The 16,492-nt window shown below is 40.9% G+C and overlaps 1 protein-coding gene and 30 non-coding genes across 31 annotated transcripts in view; 30 read left to right on the top strand and 1 right to left on the bottom strand.

Moving 5' to 3' along the window:
• The window catches only part of LOC128457410 (cilia- and flagella-associated protein 54), a 121,168-nt gene that overhangs the window by 90,292 nt on the left and 14,384 nt on the right, over nucleotides 1-16,492 (bottom strand). Inside the window, exons 41-53 of the mRNA XM_053442076.1 lie at nucleotides 16,330-16,417; nucleotides 15,992-16,162; nucleotides 15,824-15,890; nucleotides 15,300-15,485; nucleotides 15,118-15,204; nucleotides 14,899-15,021; nucleotides 14,563-14,610; nucleotides 14,240-14,381; nucleotides 13,765-13,922; nucleotides 13,475-13,629; nucleotides 13,274-13,388; nucleotides 12,957-13,116; nucleotides 12,402-12,559 (exon numbers count right to left, since the gene is read on the bottom strand). Coding sequence (XP_053298051.1) covers nucleotides 12,402-12,559; nucleotides 12,957-13,116; nucleotides 13,274-13,388; nucleotides 13,475-13,629; nucleotides 13,765-13,922; nucleotides 14,240-14,381; nucleotides 14,563-14,610; nucleotides 14,899-15,021; nucleotides 15,118-15,204; nucleotides 15,300-15,485; nucleotides 15,824-15,890; nucleotides 15,992-16,162; nucleotides 16,330-16,417 — 1,658 coding nt within the window. The remainder of the gene's footprint in view (nucleotides 1-12,401; nucleotides 12,560-12,956; nucleotides 13,117-13,273; nucleotides 13,389-13,474; nucleotides 13,630-13,764; nucleotides 13,923-14,239; nucleotides 14,382-14,562; nucleotides 14,611-14,898; nucleotides 15,022-15,117; nucleotides 15,205-15,299; nucleotides 15,486-15,823; nucleotides 15,891-15,991; nucleotides 16,163-16,329; nucleotides 16,418-16,492) is intronic.
• On the top strand, nucleotides 98-170 carry trnar-acg (transfer RNA arginine (anticodon ACG)). Its single transcript has one exon. It is a non-coding gene; the product is annotated as a tRNA-Arg (tRNA).
• Nucleotides 485-556, top strand: trnah-gug (transfer RNA histidin (anticodon GUG)). Its single transcript has one exon. It is a non-coding gene; the product is annotated as a tRNA-His (tRNA).
• On the top strand, nucleotides 795-867 carry trnar-acg (transfer RNA arginine (anticodon ACG)). Its single transcript has one exon. It is a non-coding gene; the product is annotated as a tRNA-Arg (tRNA).
• On the top strand, nucleotides 1,179-1,250 carry trnah-gug (transfer RNA histidin (anticodon GUG)). Its single transcript has one exon. It is a non-coding gene; the product is annotated as a tRNA-His (tRNA).
• Nucleotides 1,489-1,561, top strand: trnar-acg (transfer RNA arginine (anticodon ACG)). Its single transcript has one exon. It is a non-coding gene; the product is annotated as a tRNA-Arg (tRNA).
• Nucleotides 1,872-1,943, top strand: trnah-gug (transfer RNA histidin (anticodon GUG)). Its single transcript has one exon. It is a non-coding gene; the product is annotated as a tRNA-His (tRNA).
• On the top strand, nucleotides 2,566-2,637 carry trnah-gug (transfer RNA histidin (anticodon GUG)). Its single transcript has one exon. It is a non-coding gene; the product is annotated as a tRNA-His (tRNA).
• On the top strand, nucleotides 2,876-2,948 carry trnar-acg (transfer RNA arginine (anticodon ACG)). The gene has a single exon. It is a non-coding gene; the product is annotated as a tRNA-Arg (tRNA).
• Nucleotides 3,260-3,331, top strand: trnah-gug (transfer RNA histidin (anticodon GUG)). The gene has a single exon. It is a non-coding gene; the product is annotated as a tRNA-His (tRNA).
• trnar-acg (transfer RNA arginine (anticodon ACG)) lies at nucleotides 3,570-3,642 on the top strand. Its single transcript has one exon. It is a non-coding gene; the product is annotated as a tRNA-Arg (tRNA).
• Nucleotides 4,264-4,336, top strand: trnar-acg (transfer RNA arginine (anticodon ACG)). The gene has a single exon. It is a non-coding gene; the product is annotated as a tRNA-Arg (tRNA).
• On the top strand, nucleotides 4,651-4,722 carry trnah-gug (transfer RNA histidin (anticodon GUG)). The gene has a single exon. It is a non-coding gene; the product is annotated as a tRNA-His (tRNA).
• trnar-acg (transfer RNA arginine (anticodon ACG)) lies at nucleotides 4,961-5,033 on the top strand. Its single transcript has one exon. It is a non-coding gene; the product is annotated as a tRNA-Arg (tRNA).
• trnah-gug (transfer RNA histidin (anticodon GUG)) lies at nucleotides 5,345-5,416 on the top strand. The gene has a single exon. It is a non-coding gene; the product is annotated as a tRNA-His (tRNA).
• Nucleotides 5,655-5,727, top strand: trnar-acg (transfer RNA arginine (anticodon ACG)). The gene has a single exon. It is a non-coding gene; the product is annotated as a tRNA-Arg (tRNA).
• trnah-gug (transfer RNA histidin (anticodon GUG)) lies at nucleotides 6,038-6,109 on the top strand. Its single transcript has one exon. It is a non-coding gene; the product is annotated as a tRNA-His (tRNA).
• On the top strand, nucleotides 6,348-6,420 carry trnar-acg (transfer RNA arginine (anticodon ACG)). Its single transcript has one exon. It is a non-coding gene; the product is annotated as a tRNA-Arg (tRNA).
• On the top strand, nucleotides 7,042-7,114 carry trnar-acg (transfer RNA arginine (anticodon ACG)). The gene has a single exon. It is a non-coding gene; the product is annotated as a tRNA-Arg (tRNA).
• On the top strand, nucleotides 7,429-7,500 carry trnah-gug (transfer RNA histidin (anticodon GUG)). Its single transcript has one exon. It is a non-coding gene; the product is annotated as a tRNA-His (tRNA).
• trnar-acg (transfer RNA arginine (anticodon ACG)) lies at nucleotides 7,739-7,811 on the top strand. Its single transcript has one exon. It is a non-coding gene; the product is annotated as a tRNA-Arg (tRNA).
• On the top strand, nucleotides 8,123-8,194 carry trnah-gug (transfer RNA histidin (anticodon GUG)). The gene has a single exon. It is a non-coding gene; the product is annotated as a tRNA-His (tRNA).
• On the top strand, nucleotides 8,433-8,505 carry trnar-acg (transfer RNA arginine (anticodon ACG)). Its single transcript has one exon. It is a non-coding gene; the product is annotated as a tRNA-Arg (tRNA).
• On the top strand, nucleotides 8,817-8,888 carry trnah-gug (transfer RNA histidin (anticodon GUG)). Its single transcript has one exon. It is a non-coding gene; the product is annotated as a tRNA-His (tRNA).
• On the top strand, nucleotides 9,127-9,199 carry trnar-acg (transfer RNA arginine (anticodon ACG)). The gene has a single exon. It is a non-coding gene; the product is annotated as a tRNA-Arg (tRNA).
• trnah-gug (transfer RNA histidin (anticodon GUG)) lies at nucleotides 9,510-9,581 on the top strand. The gene has a single exon. It is a non-coding gene; the product is annotated as a tRNA-His (tRNA).
• trnar-acg (transfer RNA arginine (anticodon ACG)) lies at nucleotides 9,820-9,892 on the top strand. Its single transcript has one exon. It is a non-coding gene; the product is annotated as a tRNA-Arg (tRNA).
• Nucleotides 10,200-10,271, top strand: trnah-gug (transfer RNA histidin (anticodon GUG)). Its single transcript has one exon. It is a non-coding gene; the product is annotated as a tRNA-His (tRNA).
• Nucleotides 10,510-10,582, top strand: trnar-acg (transfer RNA arginine (anticodon ACG)). The gene has a single exon. It is a non-coding gene; the product is annotated as a tRNA-Arg (tRNA).
• trnah-gug (transfer RNA histidin (anticodon GUG)) lies at nucleotides 10,890-10,961 on the top strand. The gene has a single exon. It is a non-coding gene; the product is annotated as a tRNA-His (tRNA).
• On the top strand, nucleotides 11,200-11,272 carry trnar-acg (transfer RNA arginine (anticodon ACG)). Its single transcript has one exon. It is a non-coding gene; the product is annotated as a tRNA-Arg (tRNA).

Here is a 16,492-nt window from a genome sequence, read left to right as displayed (position 1 = left end):
CAGCGTTCTCCTCCCTTTTTCGAAAAGTACAGGACGACAACCTTTTCCATGCAACTCTGGGTCATGTAGTGTGTTCCCAAACCTGACGTATCAACAAGGGCTAGTGGCGCAATGGATAACGCGTCTGACTACGGATCAGAAGATTCTAGGTTCGACTCCTGGCTAGCTCGGAACAAAATTTAATTTCTCACTTGTCCAAATCTCTGTCTCTATTCAGTCACATTCAAATTGTACCGGGTAATTGAGTCACCTCTCCAGATGATACTTTAAAGGTCTGTTGCCATAAGATAAAAACGACAAAGAACCCTTATCTCACAGCTATCATTCACTCAATCTTGTTATTGGGCTTTCACTTTGATTCATTTAAAACAATAAAAGAGTGATGAGATATAATATCTCAAACAGGCTAAATAATAGAATTTTTGCAATTCAAACTAGTTAGTTTACTACAGAAATAAAGAGCTCCTCCTCATCAAGCCAACCTGCCGTGATCGTATAGAGGTTAGTACTCTGCGTTGTGGCCGCAGCAACCCCGGTTCGAATCCGGGTCACGGCAAAACTACAGACAGGGCTTCCCTTTTTATTTTAATGCTTAAGGTACTCTAGGCCCTATTTCAATCTCCAAACCTTTCAACTCACCAGAGCCAACATAGCTTTCTGAATGAAATCCTGTATTGAACTTGACAGGTCAGTCGACCAGCGTTCTCCTCCCTTTTTCGAAAAGTACAGGACGACAACCTTTTCCATGCAACTCTGGGTCATGTAGTGTGTTCCCAAACCTGAAGTATCAACAAGGGCTAGTGGCGCAATGGATAACGCGTCTGACTACGGATCAGAAGATTCTAAGTTCGACTCCTGGCTAGCTCGGAAAAAAAATTTAATTTCTCACTTGTCCAAATCTCTGTCTCTATTCAGTCACATTCAAGTTGTACCAGGTATTTGAGTCACCTCTCCAAATGATAGTTTAAAGGTCTGTTGCCATAAGATAAAAACGACAAAGAACCCTTATGTCACAGCTATCATTCACTCAATCTTGTTATTGGGCTTTCACTTTGATTCATTTAAAACAATAAAAGAGTGATGAGATATAATATCTCAAACAGGCTAAATAATAGAATTTGTGCAATTCAAACTAGTTAGTTTACTACAGAAAGACCTCCTCCTCATCAAGCCAACCTGCCGTGATCGTATAGAGGTTAGTACTCTGCGTTGTGGCCGCAGCAACCCCGGTTCGAATCCGGGTCACGGCAAAACTACAGACAGGGCTTCCCTTTTTATTTTAATGCTTAAGGTACTCTAGGCCCTATTTCAATCTCCAAACCTTTCAACTCACCAGAGCCAACATAGCTTTCTGAATGAAATCCTGTATTGAACTTGACAGGTCAGTCGACCAGCGTTCTCCTCCCTTTTTCGAAAAGTACAGGACGACAACCTTTTCCATGCAACTCTTGGTCATGTAGTGTGTTCCCAAACCTGACGTATCAACAAGGGCTAGTGGCGCAATGGATAACGCGTCTGACTACGGATCAGAAGATTCTAGGTTCGACTCCTGGCTAGCTCGGAACAAAATTTAATTTCTCACTTGTCCAAATCTCTGTCTCTATTCAGTCACATTCAAATTGTACCGGGTATTTGAGTCACCTCTCCAAATGATAGTTTAAAGGTCTGTTGCCATAAGATAAAAACGACAAAGAACCCATATGTCACAGCTATCATTCACTCAATCTTGTTATTGGGCTTTCACTTTGATTCATTTAAAACAATAAAAGAGTGATGAGATATAATATCTCAAACAGGCTAAATAATAGAATTTGTGCAATTCAAACTAGTTAGTTGACTACAGAAAGAGCTCCTCCTCATCAAGCCAACCTGCCGTGATCGTATAGAGGTTAGTACTCTGCGTTGTGGCCGCAGCAACCCCGGTTCGAATCCGGGTCACGGCAAAACTACAGACAGGGCTTCCCTTTTTATTTTAATGCTTAAGGTACTCTAGGCCCTATTTCAATCTCCAAACCTTTCAACTCACCAGAGCCAACATAGCTTTCTGAATGAAATCCTGTATTGAACTTGACAGGTCAGTCGACCAGCGTTCTCCTCCCTTTTTCGAAAAGTACAGGACGACAACCTTTTCCATGCAACTCTGGGTCATGTAGTGTGTTCCCAAACCTGAAGTATCAACAAGGGCTAGTGGCGCAATGGATAACCCGTCTGACTACGGATCAGAAGATTCTAAGTTCGACTCCTGGCTAGCTCGGAAAAAAAATTTAATTTCTCACTTGTCCAAATCTCTGTCTCTATTCAGTCACATTCAAGTTGTACCGGGTATTTGAGTCACCTCTCCAAATGATAGTTTAAAGGTCTGTTGCCATAAGATAAAAACGACAAAGAACCCTTATGTCACAGCTATCATTCACTCAATCTTGTTATTGGGCTTTCACTTTGATTCATTTAAAACAATAAAAGAGTGATGAGATATAATATCTCAAACAGGCTAAATAATAGAATTTGTGCAATTCAAACTAGTTAGTTTACTACAGAAAGACCTCCTCCTCATCAAGCCAACCTGCCGTGATCGTATAGAGGTTAGTACTCTGCGTTGTGGCCGCAGCAACCCCGGTTCGAATCCGGGTCACGGCAAAACTACAGACAGGGCTTCCCTTTTTATTTTAATGCTTAAGGTACTCTAGGCCCTATTTCAATCTCCAAACCTTTCAACTCACCAGAGCCAACATAGCTTTCTGAATGAAATCCTGTATTGAACTTGACAGGTCAGTCGACCAGCGTTCTCCTCCCTTTTTCGAAAAGTACAGGACGACAACCTTTTCCATGCAACTCTGGGTCATGTAGTGTGTTCCCAAACCTGAAGTATCAACAAGGGCTAGTGGCGCAATGGATAACGCGTCTGACTACGGATCAGAAGATTCTAAGTTCGACTCCTGGCTAGCTCGGAAAAAAAATTTAATTTCTCACTTGTCCAAATCTCTGTCTCTATTCAGTCACATTCAAGTTGTACCGGGTATTTGAGTCACCTCTCCAAATGATAGTTTAAAGGTCTGTTGCCATAAGATAAAAACGACAAAGAACCCTTATGTCACAGCTATCATTCACTCAATCTTGTTATTGGGCTTTCACTTTGATTCATTTAAAACAATAAAAGAGTGATGAGATATAATATCTCAAACAGGCTAAATAATAGAATTTGTGCAATTCAAACTAGTTAGTTTACTACAGAAAGACCTCCTCCTCATCAAGCCAACCTGCCGTGATCGTATAGAGGTTAGTACTCTGCGTTGTGGCCGCAGCAACCCCGGTTCGAATCCGGGTCACGGCAAAACTACAGACAGGGCTTCCCTTTTTATTTTAATGCTGAAGGTACTCTAGGCCCTATTTCAATCTCCAAACCTTTCAACTCACCAGAGCCAACATAGCTTTCTGAATGAAATCCTGTATTGAACTTGACAGGTCAGTCGACCAGCGTTCTCCTCCCTTTTTCGAAAAGTACAGGACGACAACCTTTTCCATGCAACTCTGGGTCATGTAGTGTGTTCCCAAACCTGACGTATCAACAAGGGCTAGTGGCGCAATGGATAACGCGTCTGACTACGGATCAGAAGATTCTAGGTTCGACTCCTGGCTAACTCGGAAAAAAAATTTAATTTCTCACTTGTCCAAATCTCTGTCTCTATTCAGTCACATTCAAGTTGTACCGGGTATTTGAGTCACCTCTCCAAATGATACTTTAAAGGTCTGTTGCCATAAGATAAAAACGACAAAGAACCCTTATCTCACAGCTATCATTCACTCAATCTTGTTATTGGGCTTTCACTTTGATTCATTTAAAACAATAAAAGAGTGATGAGATATAATATCTCAAACAGGCTAAATAATAGAATTTGTGCAATTCAAACTAGTTAGTTGACTACAGAAAGACCTCCTCCTCATCAAGCCAACCTGCCGTGATCGTATAGAGGTTAGTACTCTGCGTTGTGGCCGCAACAACCCCGGTTCGAATCCGGGTCACGGCAAAACTACAGACAGGGCTTCCCTTTTTATTTTAATGCTTAAGGTACTCTAGGCCCTATTTCAATCTCCAAACCTTTCAACTCACCAGAGCCAACATAGCTTTCTGAATGAAATCCTGTATTGAACTTGACAGGTCAGTCGACCAGCGTTCTCCTCCCTTTTTCGAAAAGTACAGGACGACAACCTTTTCCATGCAACTCTTGGTCATGTAGTGTGTTCCCAAACCTGACGTATCAACAAGGGCTAGTGGCGCAATGGATAACGCGTCTGACTACGGATCAGAAGATTCTAGGTTCGACTCCTGGCTAGTTCGGAACAAAATTTAATTTCTCACTTGTCCAAATCTCTGTCTCTATTCAGTCACATTCAAATTGTACCGGGTATTTGAGTCACCTCTCCAAATGATACTTTAAAGGTCTGTTGCCATAAGATAAAAACGACAAAGAACCCTTATCTCACAGCTATCATTCACTCAATCTTGTTATTGGGCTTTCACTTTGATTCATTTAAAACAATAAAAGAGTGATGAGATATAATATCTCAAACAGGCTAAATAATAGAATTTTTGCAATTCAAACTAGTTAGTTTACTACAGAAATAAAGAGCTCCTCCTCATCAAGCCAACCTGCCGTGATCGTATAGAGGTTAGTACTCTGCGTTGTGGCCGCAGCAACCCCGGTTCGAATCCGGGTCACGGCAAAACTACAGACAGGGCTTCCCTTTTTATTTTAATGCTTAAGGTACTCTAGGCCCTATTTCAATCTCCAAACCTTTCAACTCACCAGAGCCAACATAGCTTTCTGAATGAAATCCTGTATTGAACTTGACAGGTCAGTCGACCAGCGTTCTCCTCCCTTTTTCGAAAAGTACAGGACGACAACCTTTTCCATGCAACTCTGGGTCATGTAGTGTGTTCCCAAACCTGACGTATCAACAAGGGCTAGTGGCGCAATGGATAACGCGTCTGACTACGGATCAGAAGATTCTAGGTTCGACTCCTGGCTAACTCGGAAAAAAAATTTAATTTCTCACTTGTCCAAATCTCTGTCTCTATTCAGTCACATTCAAGTTGTACCGGGTATTTGAGTCACCTCTCCAAATGATACTTTAAAGGTCTGTTGCCATAAGATAAAAACGACAAAGAACCCTTATCTCACAGCTATCATTCACTCAATCTTGTTATTGGGCTGTCACTTTGATTCATTTAAAACAATAAAAGAGTGATGAGATATAATATCTCAAACAGGCTAAATAATAGAATTTGTGCAATTCAAACTAGTTAGTTGACTACAGAAAGACCTCCTCCTCATCAAGCCAACCTGCCGTGATCGTATAGAGGTTAGTACTCTGCGTTGTGGCCGCAGCAACCCCGGTTCGAATCCGGGTCACGGCAAAACTACAGACAGGGCTTCCCTTTTTATTTTAATGCTTAAGGTACTCTAGGCCCTATTTCAATCTCCAAACCTTTCAACTCACCAGAGCCAACATAGCTTTCTGAATGAAATCCTGTATTGAACTTGACAGGTCAGTCGACCAGCGTTCTCCTCCCTTTTTCGAAAAGTACAGGACGACAACCTTTTCCATGCAACTCTTGGTCATGTAGTGTGTTCCCAAACCTGACGTATCAACAAGGGCTAGTGGCGCAATGGATAACGCGTCTGACTACGGATCAGAAGATTCTAGGTTCGACTCCTGGCTAGCTCGGAACAAAATTTAATTTCTCACTTGTCCAAATCTCTGTCTCTATTCAGTCACATTCAAATTGTACCGGGTATTTGAGTCACCTCTCCAAATGATAGTTTAAAGGTCTGTTGCCATGAGATAAAAACGACAAAGAACCCATATGTCACAGCTATCATTCACTCAATCTTGTTATTGGGCTTTCACTTTGATTCATTTAAAACAATAAAAGAGTGATGAGATATAATATCTCAAACAGGCTAAATAATAGAATTTGTGCAATTCAAACTAGTTAGTTGACTACAGAAAGAGCTCCTCCTCATCAAGCCAACCTGCCGTGATCGTATAGAGGTTAGTACTCTGCGTTGTGGCCGCAGCAACCCCGGTTCGAATCCGGGTCACGGCAAAACTACAGACAGGGCTTCCCTTTTTATTTTAATGCTTAAGGTACTCTAGGCCCTATTTCAATCTCCAAACCTTTCAACTCACCAGAGCCAACATAGCTTTCTGAATGAAATCCTGTATTGAACTTGACAGGTCAGTCGACCAGCGTTCTCCTCCCTTTTTCGAAAAGTACAGGACGACAACCTTTTCCATGCAACTCTGGGTCATGTAGTGTGTTCCCAAACCTGAAGTATCAACAAGGGCTAGTGGCGCAATGGATAACGCGTCTGACTACGGATCAGAAGATTCTAAGTTCGACTCCTGGCTAGCCCGGAAAAAAAATTTAATTTCTCACTTGTCCAAATCTCTGTCTCTATTCAGTCACATTCAAGTTGTACCGGGTATTTGAGTCACCTCTCCAAATGATAGTTTAAAGGTCTGTTGCAATAAGATAAAAACGACAAAGAACCCTTATGTCACAGCTATCATTCACTCAATCTTGTTATTGGGCTTTCACTTTGATTCATTTAAAACAATAAAAGAGTGATGAGATATAATATCTCAAACAGGCTAAATAATAGAATATGTGCAATTCAAACTAGTTAGTTTACTACAGAAAGACCTCCTCCTCATCAAGCCAACCTGCCGTGATCGTATAGAGGTTAGTACTCTGCGTTGTGGCCGCAACAACCCCGGTTCGAATCCGGGTCACGGCAAAACTACAGACAGGGCTTCCCTTTTTATTTTAATGCTTAAGGTACTCTAGGCCCTATTTCAATCTCCAAACCTTTCAACTCACCAGAGCCAACATAGCTTTCTGAATGAAATCCTGTATTGAACTTGACAGGTCAGTCGACCAGCGTTCTCCTCCCTTTTTCGAAAAGTACAGGACGACAACCTTTTCCATGCAACTCTTGGTCATGTAGTGTGTTCCCAAACCTGACGTATCAACAAGGGCTAGTGGCGCAATGGATAACGCGTCTGACTACGGATCAGAAGATTCTAGGTTCGACTCCTGGCTAGTTCGGAACAAAATTTAATTTCTCACTTGTCCAAATCTCTGTCTCTATTCAGTCACATTCAAATTGTACCGGGTATTTGAGTCACCTCTCCAAATGATACTTTAAAGGTCTGTTGCCATAAGATAAAAACGACAAAGAACCCTTATCTCACAGCTATCATTCACTCAATCTTGTTATTGGGCTTTCACTTTGATTCATTTAAAACAATAAAAGAGTGATGAGATATAATATCTCAAACAGGCTAAATAATAGAATTTTTGCAATTCAAACTAGTTAGTTTACTACAGAAATAAAGAGCTCCTCCTCATCAAGCCAACCTGCCGTGATCGTATAGAGGTTAGTACTCTGCGTTGTGGCCGCAGCAACCCCGGTTCGAATCCGGGTCACGGCAAAACTACAGACAGGGCTTCCCTTTTTATTTTAATGCTTAAGGTACTCTAGGCCCTATTTCAATCTCCAAACCTTTCAACTCACCAGAGCCAACATAGCTTTCTGAATGAAATCCTGTATTGAACTTGACAGGTCAGTCGACCAGCGTTCTCCTCCCTTTTTCGAAAAGTACAGGACGACAACCTTTTCCATGCAACTCTGGGTCATGTAGTGTGTTCCCAAACCTGACGTATCAACAAGGGCTAGTGGCGCAATGGATAACGCGTCTGACTACGGATCAGAAGATTCTAGGTTCGACTCCTGGCTAGCTCGGAAAAAAAATTTAATTTCTCACTTGTCCAAATCTCTGTCTCTATTCAGTCACATTCAAGTTGTACCGGGTATTTGAGTCACCTCTCCAAATGATACTTTAAAGGTCTGTTGCCATAAGATAAAAACGACAAAGAACCCTTATCTCACAGCTATCATTCACTCAATCTTGTTATTGGGCTTTCACTTTGATTCATTTAAAACAATAAAAGAGTGATGAGATATAATATCTCAAACAGGCTAAATAATAGAATTTGTGCAATTCAAACTAGTTAGTTGACTACAGAAAGACCTCCTCCTCATCAAGCCAACCTGCCGTGATCGTATAGAGGTTAGTACTCTGCGTTGTGGCCGCAGCAACCCCGGTTCGAATCCGGGTCACGGCAAAACTACAGACAGGGCTTCCCTTTTTATTTTAATGCTTAAGGTACTCTAGGCCCTATTTCAATCTCCAAACCTTTCAACTCACCAGAGCCAACATAGCTTTCTGAATGAAATCCTGTATTGAACTTGACAGGTCAGTCGACCAGCGTTCTCCTCCCTTTTTCGAAAAGTACAGGACGACAACCTTTTCCATGCAACTCTGGGTCATGTAGTGTGTTCCCAAACCTGAAGTATCAACAAGGGCTAGTGGCGCAATGGATAACGCGTCTGACTACGGATCAGAAGATTCTAAGTTCGACTCCTGGCTAGCTCGGAAAAAATATTTAATTTCTCACTTGTCCAAATCTCTGTCTCTATTCAGTCACATTCAAGTTGTACCGGGTATTTGAGTCACCTCTCCAAATGATAGTTTAAATGTCTGTTGCCATAAGATAAAAACGACAAAGAACCCTTATGTCACAGCTATCATTCACTCAATCTTGTTATTGGGCTTTCACTTTGATTCATTTAAAACAATAAAAGAGTGATGAGATATAATATCTCAAACAGGCTAAATAATAGAATTTGTGCAATTCAAACTAGTTAGTTTACTACAGAAAGACCTCCTCCTCATCAAGCCAACCTGCCGTGATCGTATAGAGGTTAGTACTCTGCGTTGTGGCCGCAGCAACCCCGGTTCGAATCCGGGTCACGGCAAAACTACAGACAGGGCTTCCCTTTTTATTTTAATGCTTAAGGTACTCTAGGCCCTATTTCAATCTCCAAACCTTTCAACTCACCAGAGCCAACATAGCTTTCTGAATGAAATCCTGTATTGAACTTGACAGGTCAGTCGACCAGCGTTCTCCTCCCTTTTTCGAAAAGTACAGGACGACAACCTTTTCCATGCAACTCTTGGTCATGTAGTGTGTTCCCAAACCTGACGTATCAACAAGGGCTAGTGGCGCAATGGATAACGCGTCTGACTACGGATCAGAAGATTCTAGGTTCGACTCCTGGCTAGCTCGGAACAAAATTTAATTTCTCACTTGTCCAAATCTCTGTCTCTATTCAGTCACATTCAAATTGTACCGGGTATTTGAGTCACCTCTCCAAATGATACTTTAAAGGTCTGTTGCCATAAGATAAAAACGGCAAAGAACCCTTATGTCACAGCTATCATTCACTCAATCTTGTTATTGGGCTTTCACTTTGATTCATTTAAAACAATAAAAGAGTGATGAGATATAATATCTCAAACAGGCTAAATAATAGAATTTGTGCAATTCAAACTAGTTAGTTTACTACAGAAAGACCTCCTCCTCATCAAGCCAACCTGCCGTGATCGTATAGAGGTTAGTACTCTGCGTTGTGGCCGCAGCAACCCCGGTTCGAATCCGGGTCACGGCAAAACTACAGACAGGGCTTCCCTTTTTATTTTAATGCTTAAGGTACTCTAGGCCCTATTTCAATCTCCAAACCTTTCAACTCACCAGAGCCAACATAGCTTTCTGAATGAAATCCTGTATTGAACTTGACAGGTCAGTCGACCAGCGTTCTCCTCCCTTTTTCGAAAAGTACAGGACGACAACCTTTTCCATGCAACTCTTGGTCATGTAGTGTGTTCCCAAACCTGACGTATCAACAAGGGCTAGTGGCGCAATGGATAACGCGTCTGACTACGGATCAGAAGATTCTAGGTTCGACTCCTGGCTAGCTCGGAACAAAATTTAATTTCTCACTTGTCCAAATCTCTGTCTCTATTCAGTCATATTCAAATTGTACCGGGTATTTGAGTCACCTCTCCAAATGATACTTTAAAGGTCTGTTGCCATAAGATAAAAACGACAAAGAACCCTTATATCACAGCTATCATTCACTCAATCTTGTTATTCACTTTGATTCATTTAAAAATATAAAAGAGTGATGAGATATAATATCTCAAACAGGCTAAATAATAGAATTTGTGCAATTCAAACTAGTTAGTTTACTACAGAAATAAAGAGCTCCTCCTCATCAAGCCAACCTGCCGTGATCGTATAGAGGTTAGTACTCTGCGTTGTGGCCGCAGCAACCCCGGTTCGAATCCGGGTCACGGCAAAACTACAGACAGGGCTTCCCTTTTTATTTTAATGCTTAAGGTACTCTAGGCCCTATTTCAATCTCCAAACCTTTCAACTCACCAGAGCCAACATAGCTTTCTGAATGAAATCCTGTATTGAACTTGACAGGTCAGTCGACCAGCGTTCTCCTCCCTTTTTCGAAAAGTACAGGACGACAACCTTTTCCATGCAACTCTTGGTCATGTAGTGTGTTCCCAAACCTGACGTATCAACAAGGGCTAGTGGCGCAATGGATAACGCGTCTGACTACGGATCAGAAGATTCTAGGTTCGACTCCTGGCTAGCTCGGAACAAAATTTAATTTCTCACTTGTCCAAATCTCTGTCTCTATTCAGTCACATTCAAATTGTACCGGGTATTTGAGTCACCTCTCCAAATGATACTTTAAAGGTCTGTTGCCATAAGATAAAAACGACAAAGAACCCTTATATCACAGCTATCATTCACTCAATCTTGTTATTCACTTTGATTCATTTAAAAATATAAAAGAGTGATGAGATATAATATCTCAAACAGGCTAAATAATAGAATTTGTGCAATTCAAACTAGTTAGTTTACTACAGAAATAAAGAGCTCCTCCTCGTCAAGCCAACCTGCCGTGATCGTATAGAGGTTAGTACTCTGCGTTGTGGCCGCAGCAACCCCGGTTCGAATCCGGGTCACGGCAAAACTACAGACAGGGCTTCCCTTTTTATTTTAATGCTTAAGGTACTCTAGGCCCTATTTCAATCTCCAAACCTTTCAACTCACCAGAGCCAACATAGCTTTCTGAATGAAATCCTGTATTGAACTTGACAGGTCAGTCGACCAGCGTTCTCCTCCCTTTTTCGAAAAGTACAGGACGACAACCTTTTCCATGCAACTCTGGGTCATGTATTGTGTTCCCAAACCTGACGTATCAACAAGGGCTAGTGGCGCAATGGATAACGCGTCTGACTACGGATCAGAAGATTTTAGGTTCGACTCCTGGCTAGCTCGGAACAAAATTTAATTTCTCACTTGTCCAAATCTCTGTCTCTATTCAGTCACATTCAAATTGTACCGGGTATTTGAGTCACCTCTCCAAATGATACTTTAAAGGTCTGTTGCCATCAGATAAAAACGACAAAGAACCCTTATCTCACAGCTATCATTCACTCAATCTTGTTATTGGGCTTTCACTTTGATTCATTTAAAACAATAAAAGAGTGATGAGATATAATATCTCAAACAGGCTAAATAATAGAATTTGTGCAATTCAAACTAGTTAGTTTACTACAGAAATAAAGAGCTCCTCCTCATCAAGCCAACCTGCCGTGATCGTATAGAGGTTAGTACTCTGCGTTGTGGCCGCAGCAAATCCGGGTCACGGCAAAACTACAGACAGGGCTTCCCTTTTTATTTTAATGCTTAAGGTACTCTAGGCCCTATTTCAATCTCCAAACCTTTCAACTCACCAGAGCCAACATAGCTTTCTGAATGAAATCCTGTATTGAACTTGACAGGTCAGTCGACCAGCGTTCTCCTCCCTTTTTCGAAAAGTACAGGACGACAACCTTTTCCATGCAACTCTTGATCATGTAGTGTGTTCCCAAACCTCACGTATCAACAAGGGCTAGTGGCGCAATGGATAACGCGTCTGACTACGGATCAGAAGATTCAAAGGTTCGACTCATGGCTAGCTCGGAACAAAATTCAATTTCTCACTTGTCCAAATCTCTGTCTCTATTCAGTCACCTTCAAATTGTACCGGGTATTTGAGTCACCTCTCCAAATGATAGTTTAAAGGTCTGTTGCCATAAGATAAAAACGACAAAGAACCCTTATTTAAAAGCCATCATTCACTCAATCTTGTTGTTGGGCCTTCTTCCTACTCCTACAAACTTTAATTTTTCACTTTTCCAAATCTCTGTCTCAACTCAATTTAAAAATGTTAATTTTCCATTTCTGTTACAGCTTTCATTAAACCAATGTTGTTCTTTGCCATTCTTGCCACACTCATCTTGTTTCCCCAGACAAACTTTGTCTTTGAATCTAATGGCTAATCACCATCCGCTTAAAACCAATGTTGTTTAAGAGTGTTTGTGTTTGTGTATCTTTGCGTGTGTATGTCTGTGATTACTGTTACCTGAAGTAGTGCCATGCTGTCATCAGTGTTGCCTCTCTTTGCTTCCAGCTCTGCAGCTTCGACCATCAAAAGGGCTTGATTTTCAGTGTCTCCCCATTGAGCACATTCATTAAGACCCTCATGTAACATCCGAGCTGCCTCCTCATTCATGTTCTTACCTTAAAAAAACACAAGCACACTTTACATTACATTGCATGTTTTTTTAGCTGACACTTTTATCAAAAGAGACTTATAATTAGTGCATACAACATCTAGAAATATTTGTATGGACATATACCTGCAAAAAAACACACAGAGATTAAACATACTTCATTATTCTTTCAAAAACTATATGCAGCACGTTGGGCATAATATACCAAGCCTTCTTATGTCATATAATGTAAAGGAGCATTGTAAAGAAATCTTCCACATGTGCATCTCACACTACATTGTGCACCAGCGAAAATTAATCATTTGTTTTGATATTTGAGATGTTTATTACATTAGTCATACTATTGTAGCCCCAAATATATCCCTGAGAAAAAAATGAAAGAGCAAAACAGCACGTGACCAGACCTGAAAAAAGGGTCGCAGTGCCACAGCTTTGAGCAGTGAGGCTGCAGACCAGAGCCAAGCGGCAACGCAGCCACAGAGAAACTCCTATTTTCTCACTAGCCTCTATTGTTCTTGGACAGTCTCCTTGCAGGGTATTTGACACACAGCAATCTTTAATCCCCTGTAGACAGGAATATAACACACAAGTAAAAACACACAAACCATGTGCACCTTAGAAAAAAAGTCTTACTTAGAATAAAACCACTTTTACAGTATGTTGGTGTCTTCAGTAGTTTCACTTCATGTGGGTCTGATGGTTGTAATGTTAAGCATGCTACCTGTTCACTTCCAGTCCTGGGATGTGGGAGCTCAGGCTCTGCATTTTTAGAGTCAAATATGGATCTTCCAGGAGAGGTTTGCAGCAATGCCAAGGATGACACTGCCATCTGAGAACTGAAGGAAGATGTTACAATTATTAAGATAGTCAGGAAATACAAACACAAACACACGCAAAGATTACATACACAATTCCAATGTACCTTAGTTCAACATGTCCTTGCTGCAGGTAGTGGTTAGCTTTCAGAAGATTAGTCTCTATTGCAAGTTCCAGGTTCTCTGTTTCACTACGGCCCTGTGCTGTGAGCTGCTGTGATATGGACTGCAACAAGGAGGATACTCCTTCTAACAAAAGGAACTAAAACAGATGATATTATATATATGCAAAAGTTACACAAAAATAGGTTGGAGTCAATGCAATAAATAAAATAGTTTAATCCAGAAATTCGAGGTTGCAAACATCTGATGTAAAAATCGAATGAAATATCCCCACCTTCATGCTTCCTGGAGTGAGCATCTTATCTGTAACAAGATCCAGCACTTTAGTCTCTTTCGTCTTCGGACGGTGGCTCTCAGCATCTCCACTCTCACTGCTTTTTGAGTTAATTGAAATACTTGTTCCACTGGCAGAAGCTTCGCTTACAGCAGTATCTGAAAGAAATTCCCAATACATTCATACAAATTTGTATCCAAAGTGAATCCTTTAGAATGAAATCCAATGGGTTGTATTTTAAGTTAATGTGAATGCTTTAGTTCACAATTACAGCAAAATATAATAAAAGTTATGAATATAATGCAATAGTTAGTCAGGCCAATATGCAGATGTGACTGACTCTCATTTTGTGTTATGAAACTAAAGTTAATTGAAACTGACCGACTGAATAAACAAACACGAAGATACATTTCTCTATATTTTAAGTGTATCAAGGCATGTTTATATCAATAAGACATAGATCTTTCTCACAGACCTGAGACAGACGGCCCAGGTACGGTGTTAGTGAGAGCCAGGACTAGTTGAACTCGAGCCAGGTTGAATCGCAGGCATAATGTGGATCCATACAATTTTCGGACCACTGGTGCACAGTGGCAGTTCATTAGTTCTTCCAAAGCCTAACCACAAAGCACATTCATAAAATCAAAAAGTAAGCAAGTTTAGAAAGCATCCTTTGGGGAAAAAATGTCTTCATTTTTAATTTATGAAACGGTGCCACGGACACAGAGATTACTTAAAATTAGAATACAAACAAAATATTTTCTTCAGAAACCTAAAGCAATCTGATATAGAACTTACCTCAGCATTTTCCATTACAGACTTGTTGCTGTAGAATGTCTTCATAGGCTGCAGAAAAATCACAACATTTATAACTATATAGATTGTGACATGTATAAACAAACATATGTTTTTCTAAAGTCAAAATGACAGAATTTCTGAAATCACAAGTACTTGTTGCCAATGGAAAACACTCAAAAATACCCTAAAAGAGTCAAATTCATTGCATTGATTATTTTACTAAAAGTCGAAAGATGTGCAAACAACAGTGAGATGCTACACCTTTCCATATCAGTTGACAAAGGCTACGAGGGAAAAACAGGGAATGTGTGTGTGCCCCTAAGTGTGAACTCATACTTGGTGATCCTCATCTTTGGCAATGTGGCGTCCATCAGGCAGAAGGATGCCTATTCCCTGTGTAAGCTGTCCGGCCTCTTTTACAGCTTCAGTGTAAAGACATAGTTCAGTCAGGGCATGTATCTGCAGAAAACACCCATCCAGATTAAAAACTCAGTTAGGACCATAACAAGAAAAACATTAACATGTGCGTATAGAAGACAGCACAAAATGTCTAACCTTGAGTATTTTGCCCTCAACAAAACGTTCGACATCTCTGCAAACGGTCCCCACAAAATGTAGGTAAATTGCAAGCATGGGCAATAGCTGAAATTACAAACATAATTCAACACTAAGTAAATAATGTATCCTGATTATTTCAGTTCAAAATGAGGAGAGATAGACAGTATTTATTTGCATACCGTCATCCAGTAGCCTGTGGTGAAAAGCCAGTGGCAGACAAAGTTAAGGCTGGTTACAGTGGTAGCAAGGTGAACTCTGTGAGGTTCAGAGAAAAGGTCAACCCCAGGGAGCAGTTCATCTCCGATACTGTAGGAGGCATACAGGAGGTCATCTTGGGGTTGGGTCATGGAGCAGCACAGCACACACTAAGGAAGCATCAAACACACAGGCATGTTAGAATAAGTGCAGATGCAGACAGTTATTGAAGCAAAAACAACTCCTTTCACCTTTCCTTAAAGGAATAATCCGCTATTCTAATTTACTTTTTGGGCAAATTCAGCAACATATCTCGTCACAGTCACTTGCTGTCCGCTCTGTGTATGCATGTGCAGCAGTAACAGTAGCTACAGGTTGTTAACTCTAAAACTAGGAGACATTAGTTACAATGCATGCTGTATTGTTATTTGCTCTACAATATAGTATTTGTTCGTGCATCGTTGAGGTGTTTGTGAGGAGACGGATCAATATCCCCTGGAAGTATTACCTTGAAGAGGTGAGCTGAAATAAGACAGTATTTGGTTCGCTGGCAGATATCAGAGGTCAGGATATGCCTGTGGATCAAAGCAAAAGCCTCATAAGCAAGTACATTTAGGCATGTTTACAATGAGCATAAAAGCCAACAAATCAAAAATATCAATTTACTGAGACTTACTGAGCAATCTTAGCAGTGAGCGCAGCAGCCTGTAGACATCCCCAGATGCCAGCCTGTTTCAAGGTTTCTTGAAGGGAGCAACCCCCAAACGACAAACCATCCCATTTCTCTACTGCCCCTGAGCTTTGCAAGGCACAATCTACAGCTTTACTCCAGGACAAGTGTGCTGCCCTGGAGATGAAACAGGGACAGGAATTTATTTATTATAAGAATGTATGAAAAATCATGAAAAGCTCAAAATGTTTGCTATATAATTGCAGAAGAATGCATACAATACAAGGCACACATACACACTCTGGGAGGGGGAGGGGGGGGGGGGTATAAAACTGATTTCTAACCGTATGTTTCCATTGTAGAAATGTATGTTTCCCATTTCATGCAGCGCCTGAATTCTGAGGGAGTCTTGACTGTTGGCCTGGAGATACTCTGAAGACAAGTTGGATGGTATGGAAAGAAAAGTTAAACCTTTTTGACCTTGAGAGCCTGACACATATTTATCCA

The sequence above is a fragment of the Pleuronectes platessa genome, chromosome 15 (assembly GCF_947347685.1).
Source record: "Pleuronectes platessa chromosome 15, fPlePla1.1, whole genome shotgun sequence".
Classification (NCBI taxonomy): domain Eukaryota; kingdom Metazoa; phylum Chordata; class Actinopteri; order Pleuronectiformes; family Pleuronectidae; genus Pleuronectes; species Pleuronectes platessa.
This window is presented reverse-complemented; position numbering and strand designations above follow the sequence as displayed.